The sequence below is a fragment of the Dromaius novaehollandiae genome, chromosome 1, assembly GCF_036370855.1.
Source record: "Dromaius novaehollandiae isolate bDroNov1 chromosome 1, bDroNov1.hap1, whole genome shotgun sequence".
In the NCBI taxonomy this organism is placed as follows: domain Eukaryota; kingdom Metazoa; phylum Chordata; class Aves; order Casuariiformes; family Dromaiidae; genus Dromaius; species Dromaius novaehollandiae.
In genome coordinates, this window is record NC_088098.1 from 23,488,477 (window position 1) to 23,502,857 (window position 14,381).

The window sequence follows — 14,381 nt, forward strand, 5'->3', positions numbered from 1 at the left end:
AGTCACTTCTAGATGTCCCGGCGTGCATCATGATGGAAAAAACCGCAGGCATCACGAGCCTTACCCGCTGTCAACAGTGTAAACGTGCTGCTTGTGCGCTTGTGGATAGATCTCTGACCTTCCCTGGTTGCTGTGAAGTCATTGTGCTTTTTGCTGTACTTTCTAAAAAGCAGAATATGAGAAAACTGATGAGTTGCGATTGCTTTGTGATGCAGTTAATGCCACACAATGCGTCTTGGTGGACAACGAATTTCTCTGTACTGTATTGGGGATGATGTTTCCCGTTCTTATTCTGCATTACAGCTGGGTTTCCAAAGGCTGTAGAAGCTAGTACTACAAGCATGTAACTATTGAGGTCTTCAGGGTATCCTGTATATACTTCCAGGTGCGGCGGGAATGGTCAAAAATATCGCTGAAGAACTTGAGCAAGGTAATTTGTCAGGATATGTTAGCAGTGTTGTGAAGGAAGATGACCGTTCCTAGTTTCTGGACACAACTACTTGAAAGCTGTCAAGCTCCTGTGCTAAGCACAGCTGTTTTCTACTAGCTTTCCAAGCTAGAGCTTTATGTGAAAACTTCCTGCTTATCCAAATAATAGTGGCACAGAATTTATGCAGTTGCCTTTAAGAAAAACAGAAAAAACAGTGTACACGCTTGTACACACACACCCCGCGCCCCCCCCCCCCCCCCCCCAGTGCCCTGAATAATCCCACCTCTTTGTGTTAATTGTTCCTCCAGAGCCACGGCTTTGCAGTGACTGGGCCTGTTTCAAAGCAGGTAGCCCCGGAGAGCAATTCCTTCTGTCCCAGTGGTCCTTAATCTCCGAGCGAGCGGCTGGCTGTTGCTTTCTAGCTCTTTGCATTTGCCTGGACGGACACAAGTCCGTTGCATTAAAGCCGTTTGCATTGTGAATGGAGTTGCCTGTCTCCTGGGAGTAATAGGGTTTGTTTGGTTTGGGGACTTGTTACCTTTTCCTACTGTGACACTAACATAGGGCATTTTCTCCCCCCTCTGCTGCCCCCCCTTCCTCAGCAATGGCTGAACTGAAAATTGGATCGGCTGGAGCTTCTGCCTGGGCATCTGCTGAAGGATCCTCAGAAAACGGAGACCAGGAGCCACTTTCCAGGGCAATGTAAGAGTATCACGCCGTTTCCGCCAAAAACGATGTGCTCTGACTTGGACAAAAATGCTAGGGAGCAGCCGCTCTGGAAGTAGCTGCGTTTGCCGTTTCATGCCTGCCGAAGTGGTGAGCCAGCAGAAGATGCTGGGGCAGAGGAAGTCCCCATTCCAGAAAGCTAAGAGTGGTTATCCTGAGACGAATGAAGCCTGGGGAAATGTGCCTTCTGCCTCTTAACGGAGTGGTGTGTAGATAATAACACGCTGTATTTAAATGAAAGTATTCTGTTCCAACTTGGTACTTAATAAATTTTGCAGTCTAGTACCTGTCTCTGTTTCATTCCGTTCCCCCTCCTGACTTTGCCTGCCCTGCCCATGTGGCTGTACCCTCTTGCTCCGTCTGCTTGTGTCTCTTACAGAATAGTAGCTGTCAGACTGCTGCCAAAGGGGGAACGCTGGCAGGAGTCTGGCCTGTTGCTGCCTGTGGCTGCAAGGCGGGGGTCCTCTTCCTCAGTGGAGGCCGCAAGCAGGAGTGTGTTAAGACGGGGGCCTCGACTTCAGGTCTTGCTAATACTGGGGCACTTGACTCCGGCTGCCTTTCAGAACAAGGCTTCCTGTGGTCTAGGCAGAAGGGAGGGAGAGGGCTCCTGGTAGCCGTGAAAGGTTGCAAAGCCCACCAGTCTGGAAGGGTATCTGGTCCACGTGGAGTCAGCAACGGGGAAAGGGGGGAAGACATTTCTCTGCCCTGCAGCATGACTGGCAAGGCTGACCTTCTGTTCAGTGCTGGGCACTTGCTTTTCTCTCTCCAAAGCAAAAGCAAGTGCAGAAAGTCTGTGCCTTCCCTTTGTGTCGTCCTTTTGACAAACTCTGACATGAACTGTTTTCAAATGGTTCCCAGCCTGCTTCTGTCCCGCTGGCTGTCAGCGAGAGGTGCAGAAGCAGGACTGAACCTCAGCGCTGGCATCTGCCATAACAGGAGCTGGTGATGGTTACAGTGCGGCTAGGGAAAAGTCCCGTCAGCTCCTCAACTTCAGCGTGCATCTGCGCTGCCAGTGCGAGGCCACTCTCGATGATGTGTGAGAGGTCATGGCAATCGCGGGAGGTTCCTGAGGCCTGGCCCACAGCAGCTGTCCCTCCTGCCTTGAAGAGGGGCAAGAAGCGGGACCCAGGGAGCTACAAGCGGGCCAGCGGCACCTCGAGGCCTGGCAAGCTGATGGAGCAGAGCCTCCCGGAAGCCCTTTCCAAAGACGTGGAGGCCCAGAAGGTGACTGGGAGTAGTCGGCATGGATTTACCATGAGGCGGTAATGTGCTCTTGTCGCAAAGAAGGCCAACGTTATCCTGGGCTGCATTAGGCAGAGTGTTGCCAGTGGGTCAAGGGAGGTAATTCTCCCCCTCTACCTCATCCCGGGTGAGGCTGCATCTGGCGTAGTGTGTCCCGTTCTGGGCTCTGCAGTAGGAGAGAGAGATGGAGCTACTGGAGCAAGTCCAGCGAAGGGCTACTAAGATGATTATGGGCCTGGAGTTTTTCTCATATGAGGAAAGGCTGCGAGAGCTGGCATTGTTCTGCCTGGAGAAGAGAAGACTGAGGCGGGATCTTACCAATGTTTATAAATATCTGAAGGGAGGGTGTAAGGAAGATGGGGTCAGACTTTTTTCAGTGGTGCCTAGTGGTAGGATGAGAGGCAAAGGGCAGAAACTGAAACACAGTTGCATCTGAACATAAGGAACGACTTTTTTACGGTGAGGATGACCGAGTACTGGAACAGGTGGCCCAGAGAGATTGTGGAGTCTCCATCCTTGGAGATGTTCAAAAGCCATCTGGATGGGGCCCTGCGCAACGTGCTTCAGGTGATCCTGCATGGTTTTACAAAGGAGGAAACCATGCCTGACCAACCTGAGAGCCTTCTACGACAAAGCGACAAACTCTCTGGCCAAGGGCAGAGCAGGGGAGAGCATTTATCTTGCCTTCAGCAAGGCTGCCAGCACTGTCTCCCCTAACATCCTCCTAGACAAACTGATGAAGTTCAGGCAAGGTAAGTGGAGGATGAGGTGGCACATGCAGTGAAGGGCCACAAAGATGATCAGGGGCTTGGAGCACCTGCCCTGCCTGGAGAGGCTGCGAGAGCTGGGCCTGCTCAGCCTGAAGAAGAGGCGGCTCCGGGGGCATCTTACTCTGTATAAATAAATCCCTGTGGGAATACCTGATTGGGGTGGGGGGGGTGGTGAAGAAGGCAGAGCCAGGCTCTTCTCAGTGGTGCCCAGGAAAGGCCAGGAAGCAATGGGCACAAACTGAAATAGGGGAAACTCCATTTAAACATAAGGAAAGCTTCTTTTGCGGGGAGGGTGGTCCGGGAGCGGCCAGGGCCGGCTGCTCCAGCAGGGATGGGGAGCCGGGAGCTGAGGGTGGTGACGTGGCTACCAGGGCAGGGGCCTCGCCAGCCAAGGCCCAGCCCCACCGTAGGCAAGTGAGGGAGCAGGGCAGTCTCAGCGGTGGCAGCCAGGCTCAGCCGGCAGCCCCGGTCGCCAGGGAAGTTAGAGCTGGTGCAGCAGGTCCGAGGTCGGGCCAGGAAGTCAGAGCGCAGGTTGGGTTGGGGTTCAGGCCAGCGCTGGTAACCAGCCCCCGGCACAGGCTGCTCAGGGCCTGTTAGTGCCCAGAGAGGGGCTGGAGCCTCCATCCTCGGAGACACTCAAACCCCGGCTGCACACAGCCCTGAGCAACCTGCTCTGCATGAGCCTGCTTGCAGCAGGGGCCTGGCCCAGAGCACCTCCCGCAGCCCCTCCCGACCTCAGCCCTCCCGTGACTCTGCAATTGCAGCGCTGAAGCCCGGCGGGAAGCCTCATCCATCTCAGCAACAGCTCAGCAGGCTCCTCTGCCAACGCACCGGCAACAAGGAGAACCTAAACACCGTTTTCTGTACTCAGCAGCAAAGGAGCCAGGACAAAGGGCGCCAGGGCCTCAGGAAGGGCAGCGCTCTGCAAACCCTCGCAGGAGCAGCAGTCACAGGCCGCTCCAGGCCCAAACAAGCGCGGCCTCAAGGCAGGAGAGCGGAGGCAAGGGCCCTCTCGCCAGGCATCGCTGCACCCAAATTCTCCCGCTCCTCAAGGCGAAGAACTGCTCAGGGAGGCTCTGTCGCAATCGTCTCTGCCTTCACGGCTACGAGAGGGGAGCCGGGAGCTGCAGGAACCAAGAAAACACCAGGAGCCCCAAATCCCCAAGCCTCCATTTACAAACAGGAGGAGCAGCAGTGAAAGCCTGGCAAGAAGGGCCCAAACCGAGGAACAGCAGTAGCAGCTGAGGTGTTTGAAGAAACCACATTGCCTGCTTTCTGGAGCCTTTGCGGGGACCAGTGTGTTTCTATTTCCCCGGAGCCGCCGGGCGCCCACAGGGGCGTGCGCAGTTCGCTAGCAGACTTTCAGCCGGGCTGGCCAGCGAGCAGGCGGCCCCAGCTCTGGGCACAGGCAGCGGGCAGGCTGAGAGGCCGAGCTGACGCTGCCAGGAGCTGCAAGCGCAGGGGTGCTGGCGAGTCTGCAGAGCTGAGGGAGCGCGTTTCTGTGCGCGCGTGAACCTCCAGCACCCGGAAAGGAGGCTGCACGTCCTCTGCTACTGGGGCCTCGCCTGGATGCAAGCACAGGCGCTGCCTTGGGGCAGTGTCACGTCCCACCTACAAGGGGGGGAGGGTGACCCAGGTTTGCAAATCCCCTCGGTATGGATTGAGGGCGAAACGGCACTCAAGGTCCGTTCATACACATCAACCTTAATGGAACAAATATTCGGCGGACATTGGTCCTCTAACAATTATACCTGCCTCAGCTCTGCGGCTTTATGGGGAACCAAGGTGGCCTTAACTGTGTGAAAAGGAAAGCAAGCCCGAAAGCAAGCAAGAGAGCGAGAGCGAATCGCCAGTTGTGGATCCAGCACTGGACCTGCCAACAGCAGTGTTCAGTGTAGAGAGAAACCACCCACCCAGGGCTCCTACGTGCGCCTGTTTTTTTGTGCCAGCTCCTGGGCTTCTGGAACCTTCTCTCAGCCCAGTCTCAGGAGTGGCTGAGACACACGTCGGCTCAGGGCAGTGGCACCAATGAGCCAAGGGGAGTGAGCCTGGGACCCTCCCTGGGGCTCTGGTCCCAGGAGCAGCTGCTCGAGTTCAGTGCTGTTACTTGGGCCTCGTCCCCTACAGGGAGGGAACCCCCAGCGCCGGAGCCCTGCGAGGCGCTCCCAGCGCCGCCCCCCGCCCCGGCCGCGCCCCGCAGGCGGCGGCAGCGCCGACTCGCCGCCGGCCCGCCCGGAGCCCCGCCCCCGCGGCGTCACGCGGCGCCCTGTGACGCCCCCGAGCGCCCTCGCCGCGGCTGTTGCGCATCGGCCTCTGGAGGCAGCGCCCTCAGCGTGTGGCCGCTGCTGCCGCAGCACCGGCGCGTCCTCGCTGGGCGCCTCTCTCGGAGCCTCGCTGCGCCCTGCCCTCGGCCCCGGCCCCGGCCCCGGCCCGGGGACTGCGAGCCCGGTGCCCCCAGCCCCGCGGCCCACCGGGGCTCGGCTCCTCTGCCCCCGCCCGAGGCGGGGCCGTGTCCGTGTCTGCGTCCCTGCTGCAGCATGAAGAGGCTCCTGGGGCTCTTCGGCAAGGGGCCGCCTGCGCGCGGCAGCGCTTCCCTGCCCTGCATGGGCGCCGCCTACGAGCTCCGCGAGAATGAGCTGGGCAAGCTGCACCGCGCGGCCGCCAGCGGCGACCTGGCGCAGGTGCGGCGGCCACGGTGGCTGCTGAGACCCGGCCTCAACGGGCGGGACCAGGCGAAGCGGTGAGGGGGGCGGTGGCGCCCGCGGGCCGGGCTCTGGGCGGTGCCGCGAGCGTGGGGGCGGCGCGAGGGGCGGCCGCGAGGGCCGGGCCGCGGCGGCGGTGCCGGCTGTGGCCGCGGCGGCGGGCGGAGGGGGCGGCGGCGGCGGCGGCGGCGGCCCGGCCGCGTGCCCGGAGGCGCCGGCGCAGCTGCGAGGCTGCGGCGGGCCCGTGCTGCCGGCAGAGAGGTCTCCTTTGCTGGGCGAGGCGAGGCGAGGCGAGGCTGAGGAGGGCGGAAACGAGGGGGCAGGTTTTGCGAGCGGCCTCTCCCGCAGCGTCGCCTGTGCTGCCTGCGTGGCAGCAGCCCTCTCGAGGTGCTCGCGGGATCCTTCGTAGCCGCGTCGGCTGCGGTGGTTTGAGCTGAGGCGTTTGGCAGTTTGAAGGGCCTCCTGTCTTCCAGGCGCGGCACAGCACGGCACGGCTTTGCCTGGAAGGAAGGCAGGAAGTGCCGTTTCCTTCAGCTGGTGAGGGCTGGTGGAAAGGCAGTCGTGCTCCCTCGGGGTGGACGCTGTGTGAGAAGGGCAGTCACAGCTGGGGGCAAGACAGAGGGCTGCTCTGCTGCTGTCGGCATGACAGGGTCGAGGGGGAAGGTTTCTGCTCTCTGGTTTGCCAGGTGTTGCCGAGGGCCCTTGGGAGTGAGCGCGTCCTCGTGTTTGCTGCAGTAGTAAGCTCGGGGGAAGGAGAGAAGGCACGAATTCCCGAAAAGCACAGCGCGGGGCTGATGTGATGGTGTCCTGCAACCCATCTCCTTAGCCTCTGGCACGGTGTTGTCACGTGAGCGATGCTGGCGGAAGCTCGAGGTTCCCTTGCCGCAGGCTTAAGGCGCCCGAGCCTTGGTCGTCCTTGCTGGGCGGTGTGCGTAGTGCTGCTGGAGGCAGCGGCCAGTTGCCTGGGCAGAGGGATGGAGGGCAGCAGTTTCAGAGCGGCAGCCTGAGGCTGTGCGGGAAGAATCCTGTGCCTGGGCGCAGGACTGCGTCTGCAGGGAGCCGGGTGCGGAGCGGAGTGAACGTCGTCTTCATAAACGAGTGGGGGGGGTGAGGTGGATGTTTCCTAGCCGGTCTCTGCCTTTGGGCGTGCAACTGCCGTCATTGCTGAAGGGATGAGAAACTTTTTCTAAGCTTGTTTTTTGGAACCGGAAAGCAGTGGCCCTACACACGTGACATAGGCAGGAGCGGTCTCTTCAGCTTTCTCTCTGTCTGTGTTAATGTAATATATTTACTTTCTAGGACACCTCTGCATCTTGCTTGCGCTAATGGACATGCGGAGGTTGTTTCGTACTTAGTAGAGAGGAAGTGCAAGCTCAATCCTCGTGATAATTTTGAGAGATCGCCACTGATGAAGGTACGTGGAGTATGTGATGCTGTTGTAGGTAGGACTTAGAAGTTAAGCACTGAGCGATCCATCTCTTGGGTGATTCGTGACCTGGGTATGGGTGGAGATCGCGTTGTGCTTGGTGCCGAATAGGCATCCGGTACCTAATCTTTGACCGCGTTCTTGTTTTCTGAGGTTGGCAAGCGGTGGGAGTTGTGACAGAGGGAAACGTAGTTGCTGGAAATGTTTCTTTTTCCCGGTGTTGTTTCCAGGCGGTACAGTGCCAGCAAGAACAATGTGTCGCCATTCTGCTAGCGCATGGTGCCGACCCTAATCTTGCAGATGCTCTCGGCAACACTGCCCTTCACCTCGCTGCCCTTGCTCCTAACACCTCTCTAGCAGGGCAGTTACTGGAGCACAATGCCCATATTGATGCGCAGAATAAGGTAAGCGTAGAATGTGGGTAAGGCGTCTCTTGGAAAGCAAAAGTTGCTTCACTTCTCTGTGTTTTTCTAACTGGGGGGGATTTATGCTTTCAGGTGGGATACACGCCCCTCGCTCTTGCCGTGTCCGAGCATCACAAAGAGATGGTGGAGTTCCTGCTTAGAAAAGGAGCTGACGTGCACACTCGAGATCAGCCTGAAAGGTGAAGGGCTCGTCACAACAGGGTGTGGGTCTCCTGAGTATTCTTCAAGTTTGACTGAGGAGAGGCGTGGGCGTGAGCCTCTAAAAGGCACAAGTAGCCACAGAGAAGCAGTTCCCTCTGCGTGGCTTTTGAAAAGTGCTCTGCGCTTGGCTGCTGTCATGCCTCACTGGACGCCTTCCGCCTTGAGGACTGCCAGAAAGCATTGTGTCTGGTCGCCACGAGGCAGGGAACTTGCCGTTAGTTCGGCAGCATTGCTGTTAGGCAGGAGCGGGTTTTTACAGCCCAGGCGTAGTTGGTATGTAAATGCTGTCTCGCGGGCAGCGTTGTCTCTCTGTCCTGACACTCGCTTTGACAACGGGTGCGCATTGAGACGAGAGAGGTTCCAAGTGGATGTGAGGAGAATCTTCTTTGCCGTGAGGACGGTGACATGTCGGAACGGGTTGCGCGAGGAGGTTGTGCAGCCTCCCTGCTTGGCGGCTTGGAAGACCAGACCGAGTAAAGCGCTGAGCAACCCGGTGTGGCCTCGTAGCTGCGCGTGCTTTGGGGTGGTGTTTGGCTGCGAGCGGTCTCGAGGCCCCTTCCGACCCGAGTTCTCCTGTGCTTCCGTGTAGTTGGCTTTGCTTTCCTTCTGCCTGTGGGAAAGGGGGAAGTAGTTGTTTGGGGAGCAAACAGGGATGAAAGTAATGGCAGTGAAACGTGTGTATCGGCTGATACATTTCCTCTCATCTTTTGGATGCTCTAGGACCCCTCTTATGCTTGCTGCTTCTGCTGGGGACATGAGCATCATAGAAGTTCTTCTTGGCTACAGTGCTGATCTTTCCCAGAAAGACATTCTGGGACGGACAGCAGAAGATTATGCTGCTACTTCTGGGCACGCTCAGTAAGTGCTTTAGGTCACCGTCAGAGTTGCTAAGTTGTCTGGATGTGCGTGTTGGCTTAAGGGCACGCTTGGTAACAGCAGCAAGGTTTAGTGATGCACGGAGACCTTTGCTGAAGCTGGGCGAGATGGAATCTTCTGGTACGTGTTGCTCCCGTGTCAAGTGTGAATTGGGAAATTTTCCTCGACTTCCACCCAAAATGCTCCGTTAGGTTTCAAGTTTGCAATGCTGAGCTCACGTCCGAGCAACGCAAAGTCTGAAAAGTGTGTCTTTGCCAAGTGAAGTGTATATAAGCCCCTGCCCAGACCAGCGCTTGACCCCAAATCTAGAGCTCATTTCTTCTCCCTTTCTCCTAGCCTGTATGGAGGGAAGCAGGAAAGAAGGGGGCCTGGGTGTGTGTAACTAGCATGTGTGTGCGACCTTACCAGTTGGCTCTGAATAGGCGTAGGATGGAGAATAAATGGCTATTTGTATTCTAGAAGCGGTGTATGCAAGGATGCTGCTGTTCTTAGTGACGGTATTTCCTTTCTTTCTGTACACAGTGTTAGTCAACACCTGGCAGACTGCACAGAGAAGAAAAATGCGGGAGAAGCTTCTGCAGGCGGCACAAGAGGCATGCCAGTGCTTAGCACGCCTCCCGGAGCAGGAGCTGCTGGCTTTGCATTGGGTGCCTGTGCTCTGGCTGGCGGAGGTAGGATCCCTAACCGTGGAGGAGCTGAGGAGGAAAATCCCCACGGCCTTTTCTTTTGGTGGCTTGTGCTGTTGAAGCTTATCATGTTCAGCACTGACTTTGTGTGCTACTTCATCTGAGGCCTCCACTAAAGTTTTGTAAATGCGCTTCTGTGTTGCTGACTGGACCCATGTCTTGCGAGGCTGTGAGGGTGCTTCTATAATTAGTGTGTTAGCCGTCCATTCGGAGGGTTGTTGCCTGTTGGATTTCCCCATGTTTATAGACAGGGGCTTTCCTTTTTTTCTTAAAAAAAAAAAAAAAAAAAAAAAAAAAAAAATCGGTGGTTTGGGGCATGCTTTTGTTCGTGCTGTCTCGCATGGCTGTTTCACTCCAGGTAGGCCTGTGGAATTGTCCATGTTACATGCCTGTAGGCACTGTTGACATTCAAAGGTGCTAAGAATTAATCATGCCAATTGCTATTTGAACAGTGAGAGACGACATTTCGCATGGCTACTTTGTAAGGTGAGAGTTGAACAGTACCTTTTCCCAAATACTTTAACCTGCCTAAAAAGAGGAAAGACGGGAGAGAGACGCGGTCCTTCTTGCCTTTTCTTTTCAAGCCTGATGGAGGAAGAGGAGAGTGATGACAGCCTTCCTGCTTGTGAGAAAGAAAGACGCTGTTTAGCTGCCAAGGTAAAGTGCCTCACCAGGCAACTTTTCCCACGAAACGACTGACTTGCAGGGAGGACCTGTCTGGATTTGAGCGAAAGCACGTTTCCAGGCAGGTGGTTTCCTCCCGCAAAGCGGTCTCCTGCCTGCACCCTTTCTGCTGCTGTGAGCTGTTTCCTGCAAGACTTGTAGCCGCAGCAGAGCATGCAGCAGTCTTGCTGTTGTGGGGGGAAAGAGCAGTAGGTGACAAGAAAAACGACCACATGGTTTTCCTCATCTGAGTCAGATTTCTAGACCGTGAAAGTTGATCAGCTCCTAGACTGCCTATTCTTTTGTCCTCCAGACCTTGCTCTTTGTTTCCAGTAACTTTGGTGATAGAATTGTGACGGATATGGAAGAAGGGCATTTATTGATCAAAATCTGCAGAAATGCTTCATGCCCTGGCTCTCCCTTCCTCCTTGTCAGGTTCCTCAAGTGTGCTTGGGGGGGCAGTTGCTCAAGCGGGTCTTTTTTTCTGCTGCCTGATGCGGATGGCATTCCAGGCTTGTGCGTGATCTCACACCGCCTGTTTCCCCTCTCTTTTTTCCTGTTTGTTTGTTTATCCAGATGAGGTGTTTGGCGTTGGGAGTGGGCTGTGATGAAGAATCCGATTCTGGTGCTGAAACCCCCCCTGTACTGCTGGAGATGCAGGCATGTTTGATTTTTAAGCGGGCTCTGTTTCTTTCAGTGACCTTTGAGAGACTGTCGCAGAGGTTGTCTGTGAAGAGCTACTGCAGCCTAGTAAGATGTGATAGTGGTTTGAAGTGTGAAAGTGAGGAAAGAGAAGGAGGCTTGACTAAGGTTGTCTGAGAAGCAGGCAGCCGTTGGTTTTCCTTGGTGCAAAGGAGGGGGAAAGGGTGTGTGCGCTCCTGGCTGTTGTAACCTAGGTGAGGCCAGGATCAGACTGTGTGCAGGCAGTGCTTGTCAGGGGCTTTGCAGAACTGGAGCAGGACGTTTGGGACGTTGGGTATTGCTGTCTACTCAAAGAGGTTCCTGAGGAAAAACCGCAGGCCTCGTAGAAGAGAAGTCAGAACTTTTCCCTGCGTGGGTGCCGAGAAGAGGAGTATTTTGGAAGGTGTGGATTGCCTGTGCAGAGGATGCTTGTTTCTGTTCTTTCTCACTCTTTTGGCTGGCCTCTTCTAGGAGGAGTCACCTGAAGGGGAGGGAGAGGAGGAGCACCAGCAGCCTCAAGTTGCGAATGCTGCAGAAGCCCCTGCTGGTGTGAGAGGTGAGTTAATAAACATTGATCCCCTTTGTTTCTTTGCTAGTTGTGCTGAGTCAGTGAACGGAAGTGGTGGCCTGGTGGGGGAGAGGTTGCCTGATGGAGGAGAGCAGCAGTCATTTCTCCCTTCCTTTGTAGGTGTTACGTCGGCAGCAGGAGTGAAGCAGGAGGAAGACAGCGACTCTCCGTGGGATTCTGAGGTGCTTTCAGTGAGGGGCGCAGTGGGATCCCCGGTGGCGGGGGGAACCGCTCGGGAGTTTGCTTTGGACGTGGGCCCTAGCGCTGATGAGGCTCAGTTCCCTCTTTGGCCGCTTCTGCCATGTGTTTGCTCCTGTGAACTTGAGCAGCTTCTGCTCTGTGCAAGCTGTTCAGTCAGGACTGTGCCTAAGTAGGGTCTGCTGATGTCCTAGGTCTCATAGGAACTGGCCTTTGAATGTGATTTCTAGTGTAACACTGAAAGAGTACAGATTCTGGCTCTGCAAGTGCTTGGGAGGGTTGCTGCTTCTTTGCCACGGTACCCAATGAAATGAGTGTTTTTGGAACCGTGCAGCCAAGTAGTAAGCACAACCAAAAAAAATCAGTGTAGGCTTGGAGCACTGTTTTGGGTTGAAGTGTGAAAGTGAGGAAAGAGAAGGAGGCTTGACTAAGGTTGTCTGAGAAGCAGGCAGCCGTTGGTTTTCCTTGGTGCAAAGGAGGGGGAAAGGGTGTGTGCGCTCCTGGCTGTTGTAACCTAGGTGAGGCCAGGGTCAGACTGTGTGCAGGCAGTGCTTGTCAGGGGCTTTGCAGAACTGGAGCAGGACGTTTGGGACGTTGGGTATTGCTGTCTACTCAAAGAGGTTCCTGAGGAAAAACCGCAGGCCTCGTAGAAGAGAAGTCAGAACTTTTCCCTGCGTGGGTGCCGAGAAGAGGAGTATTTTGGAAGGTGTGGATTGCCTGTGCAGAGGATGCTAGTTTCTGTTCTTTCTCACTCTTTTGGCTGGCCTCTTCTAGGAGGAGTCACCTGAAGGGGAGGGAGAGGAGGAGCACCAGCAGCCTCAAGTTGCGAATGCTGCAGAAGCCCCTGCTGGTGTGAGAGGTGAGTTAATAAACATTGATCCCCTTTGTTTCTTTGCTAGTTGTGCTGCGTCAGTGAACGGAAGTGGTGGCCTGGTGGGGGAGAGGTTGCCTGATGGAGGAGAGCAGCAGTCATTTCTCCCTTCCTTTGTAGGTGTTACGTCGGCAGCAGGAGTGAAGCAGGAGGAAGACAGCGACTCTCCGTGGGATTCTGAGGTGCTTTCAGTGAGGGGCGCAGTGGGATCCCCGGTGGCGGGGGGAACCGCTCGGGAGTTTGCTTTGGACGTGGGCCCTAGCGCTGATGAGGCTCAGTTCCCTCTTTGGCCGCTTCTGCCATGTGTTTGCTCCTGTGAACTTGAGCAGCTTCTGCTCTGTGCAAGCTGTTCAGTCAGGACTGTGCCTAAGTAGGGTCTGCTGATGTCCTAGGTCTCATAGGAACTGGCCTTTGAATGTGATTTCTAGTGTAACACTGAAAGAGTACAGATTCTGGCTCTGCAAGTGCTTGGGAGGGTTGCTGCTTCTTTGCCACGGTACCCAATGAAATGAGTGTTTTTGGAACCGTGCAGCCAAGTAGTAAGCACAACCAAAAAAAATCAGTGTAGGCTTGGAGCACTGTTTTGGGTTGAAGTGTGAAAGTGAGGAAAGAGAAGGAGGCTTGACTAAGGTTGTCTGAGAAGCAGGCAGCCGTTGGTTTTCCTTGGTGCAAAGGAGGGGGAAAGGGTGTGTGCGCTCCTGGCTGTTGTAACCTAGGTGAGGCCAGGGTCAGACTGTGTGCAGGCAGTGCTTGTCAGGGGCTTTGCAGAACTGGAGCAGGACGTTTGGGACGTTGGGTATTGCTGTCTACTCAAAGAGGTTCCTGAGGAAAAACCGCAGGCCTCGTAGAAGAGAAGTCAGAACTTTTCCCTGCGTGGGTGCCGAGAAGAGGAGTATTTTGGAAGGTGTGGATTGCCTGTGCAGAGGATGCTTGTTTCTGTTCTTTCTCACTCTTTTGGCTGGCCTCTTCTAGGAGGAGTCACCTGAAGGGGAGGGAGAGGAGGCTGCTGGTGGTCCTCCAGCTGCGAATGCTGCAGAAGCCCCTGCTGGTGTGAGAGGTGAGTTAATAAACATTGATCCCCTTTGTTTCTTTGCTAGTTGTGCTGCGTCAGTGAACGGAAGTGGTGGCCTGGTGGGGGAGAGGTTGCCTGATGGAGGAGAGCAGCAGTCATTTCTCCCTTCCTTTGTAGGTGTTACGTCGGCAGCAGGAGTGAAGCAGGAGGAAGACAGCGACTCTCCGTGGGATTCTGAGGTGCTTTCAGTGAGGGGCGCAGTGGGATCCCCGGTGGCGGGGGGAACCGCTCGGGAGTTTGCTTTGGACGTGGGCCCTAGCGCTGATGAGGCTCAGTTCCCTCTTTGGCCGCTTCTGCCATGTGTTTGCTCCTGTGAACTTGAGCAGCTTCTGCTCTGTGCAAGCTGTTCAGTCAGGACTGTGCCTAAGTAGGGTCTGCTGATGTCCTAGGTCTCATAGGAATTGGCCTTTGAATGTGATTTCTAGTGTAACACTGAAAGAGTACAGATTCTGGCTCTGCAAGTGCTTGGGAGGGTTGCTGCTTCTTTGCCACGGTACCCAATGAAATGAGTGTTTTTGGAACCGTGCAGCCAAGTAGTAAGCACAACCAAAAAAAATCAGTGTAGGCTTGGAGCACTGTTTTGGGTTGAAGTGTGAAAGTGAGGAAAGAGAAGGAGGCTTGACTAAGGTTGTCTGAGAAGCAGGCAGCCGTTGGTTTTCCTTGGTGCAAAGGAGGGGGAAAGGGTGTGTGCGCTCCTGGCTGTTGTAACCTAGGTGAGGCCAGGGTCAGACTGTGTGCAGGCAGTGCTTGTCAGGGGCTTTGCAGAACTGGAGCAGGACGTTTGGGACGTTGGGTATTGCTGTCTACTCAAAGAGGTTCCTGAGGAAAAACCGCAGGCCTCGTA

The 14,381-nt window shown here is 55.7% G+C and overlaps 1 protein-coding gene and 1 long non-coding RNA gene across 2 annotated transcripts; both read left to right on the plus strand.

Moving 5' to 3' along the window:
• Positions 1-153: 153 nt before the first annotated feature.
• On the plus strand, positions 154-1,438 carry LOC135327573 (uncharacterized). Its single transcript, XR_010387894.1, has 2 exons — positions 154-430; positions 1,033-1,438. It is a non-coding gene; the product is annotated as an uncharacterized LOC135327573 (long non-coding RNA).
• A 4,034-nt stretch (positions 1,439-5,472) lies between these two features.
• Positions 5,473-9,588, plus strand: LOC135327247 (ankyrin repeat domain-containing protein 7-like). Its single transcript, XM_064505398.1, has 6 exons — positions 5,473-5,908; positions 7,170-7,284; positions 7,527-7,700; positions 7,794-7,900; positions 8,643-8,780; positions 9,321-9,588. The coding sequence occupies exons 1-6, from the start codon at positions 5,706-5,708 to the stop codon at positions 9,586-9,588; spliced, it is 1,005 nt and encodes a 334-aa protein (XP_064361468.1). The 5' UTR covers positions 5,473-5,705.
• Positions 9,589-14,381: the final 4,793 nt, after the last annotated feature.

Excerpts from the sequence above, each read along its gene's own strand:
- LOC135327247 (XM_064505398.1), top strand. The coding sequence starts at position 5,706 with ATGAAGAGGCTCCTGGGGCTCTTCGGCAAGGGGCCGCCTGCGCGCGGC. Across the intron at positions 7,285-7,526 it reads AGAGATCGCCACTGATGAAG|GCGGTACAGTGCCAGCAAGA; the intron begins GTACGTGGAGTA and ends TGTTGTTTCCAG. Across the intron at positions 7,901-8,642 it reads ACTCGAGATCAGCCTGAAAG|GACCCCTCTTATGCTTGCTG; the intron begins GTGAAGGGCTCG and ends TGGATGCTCTAG.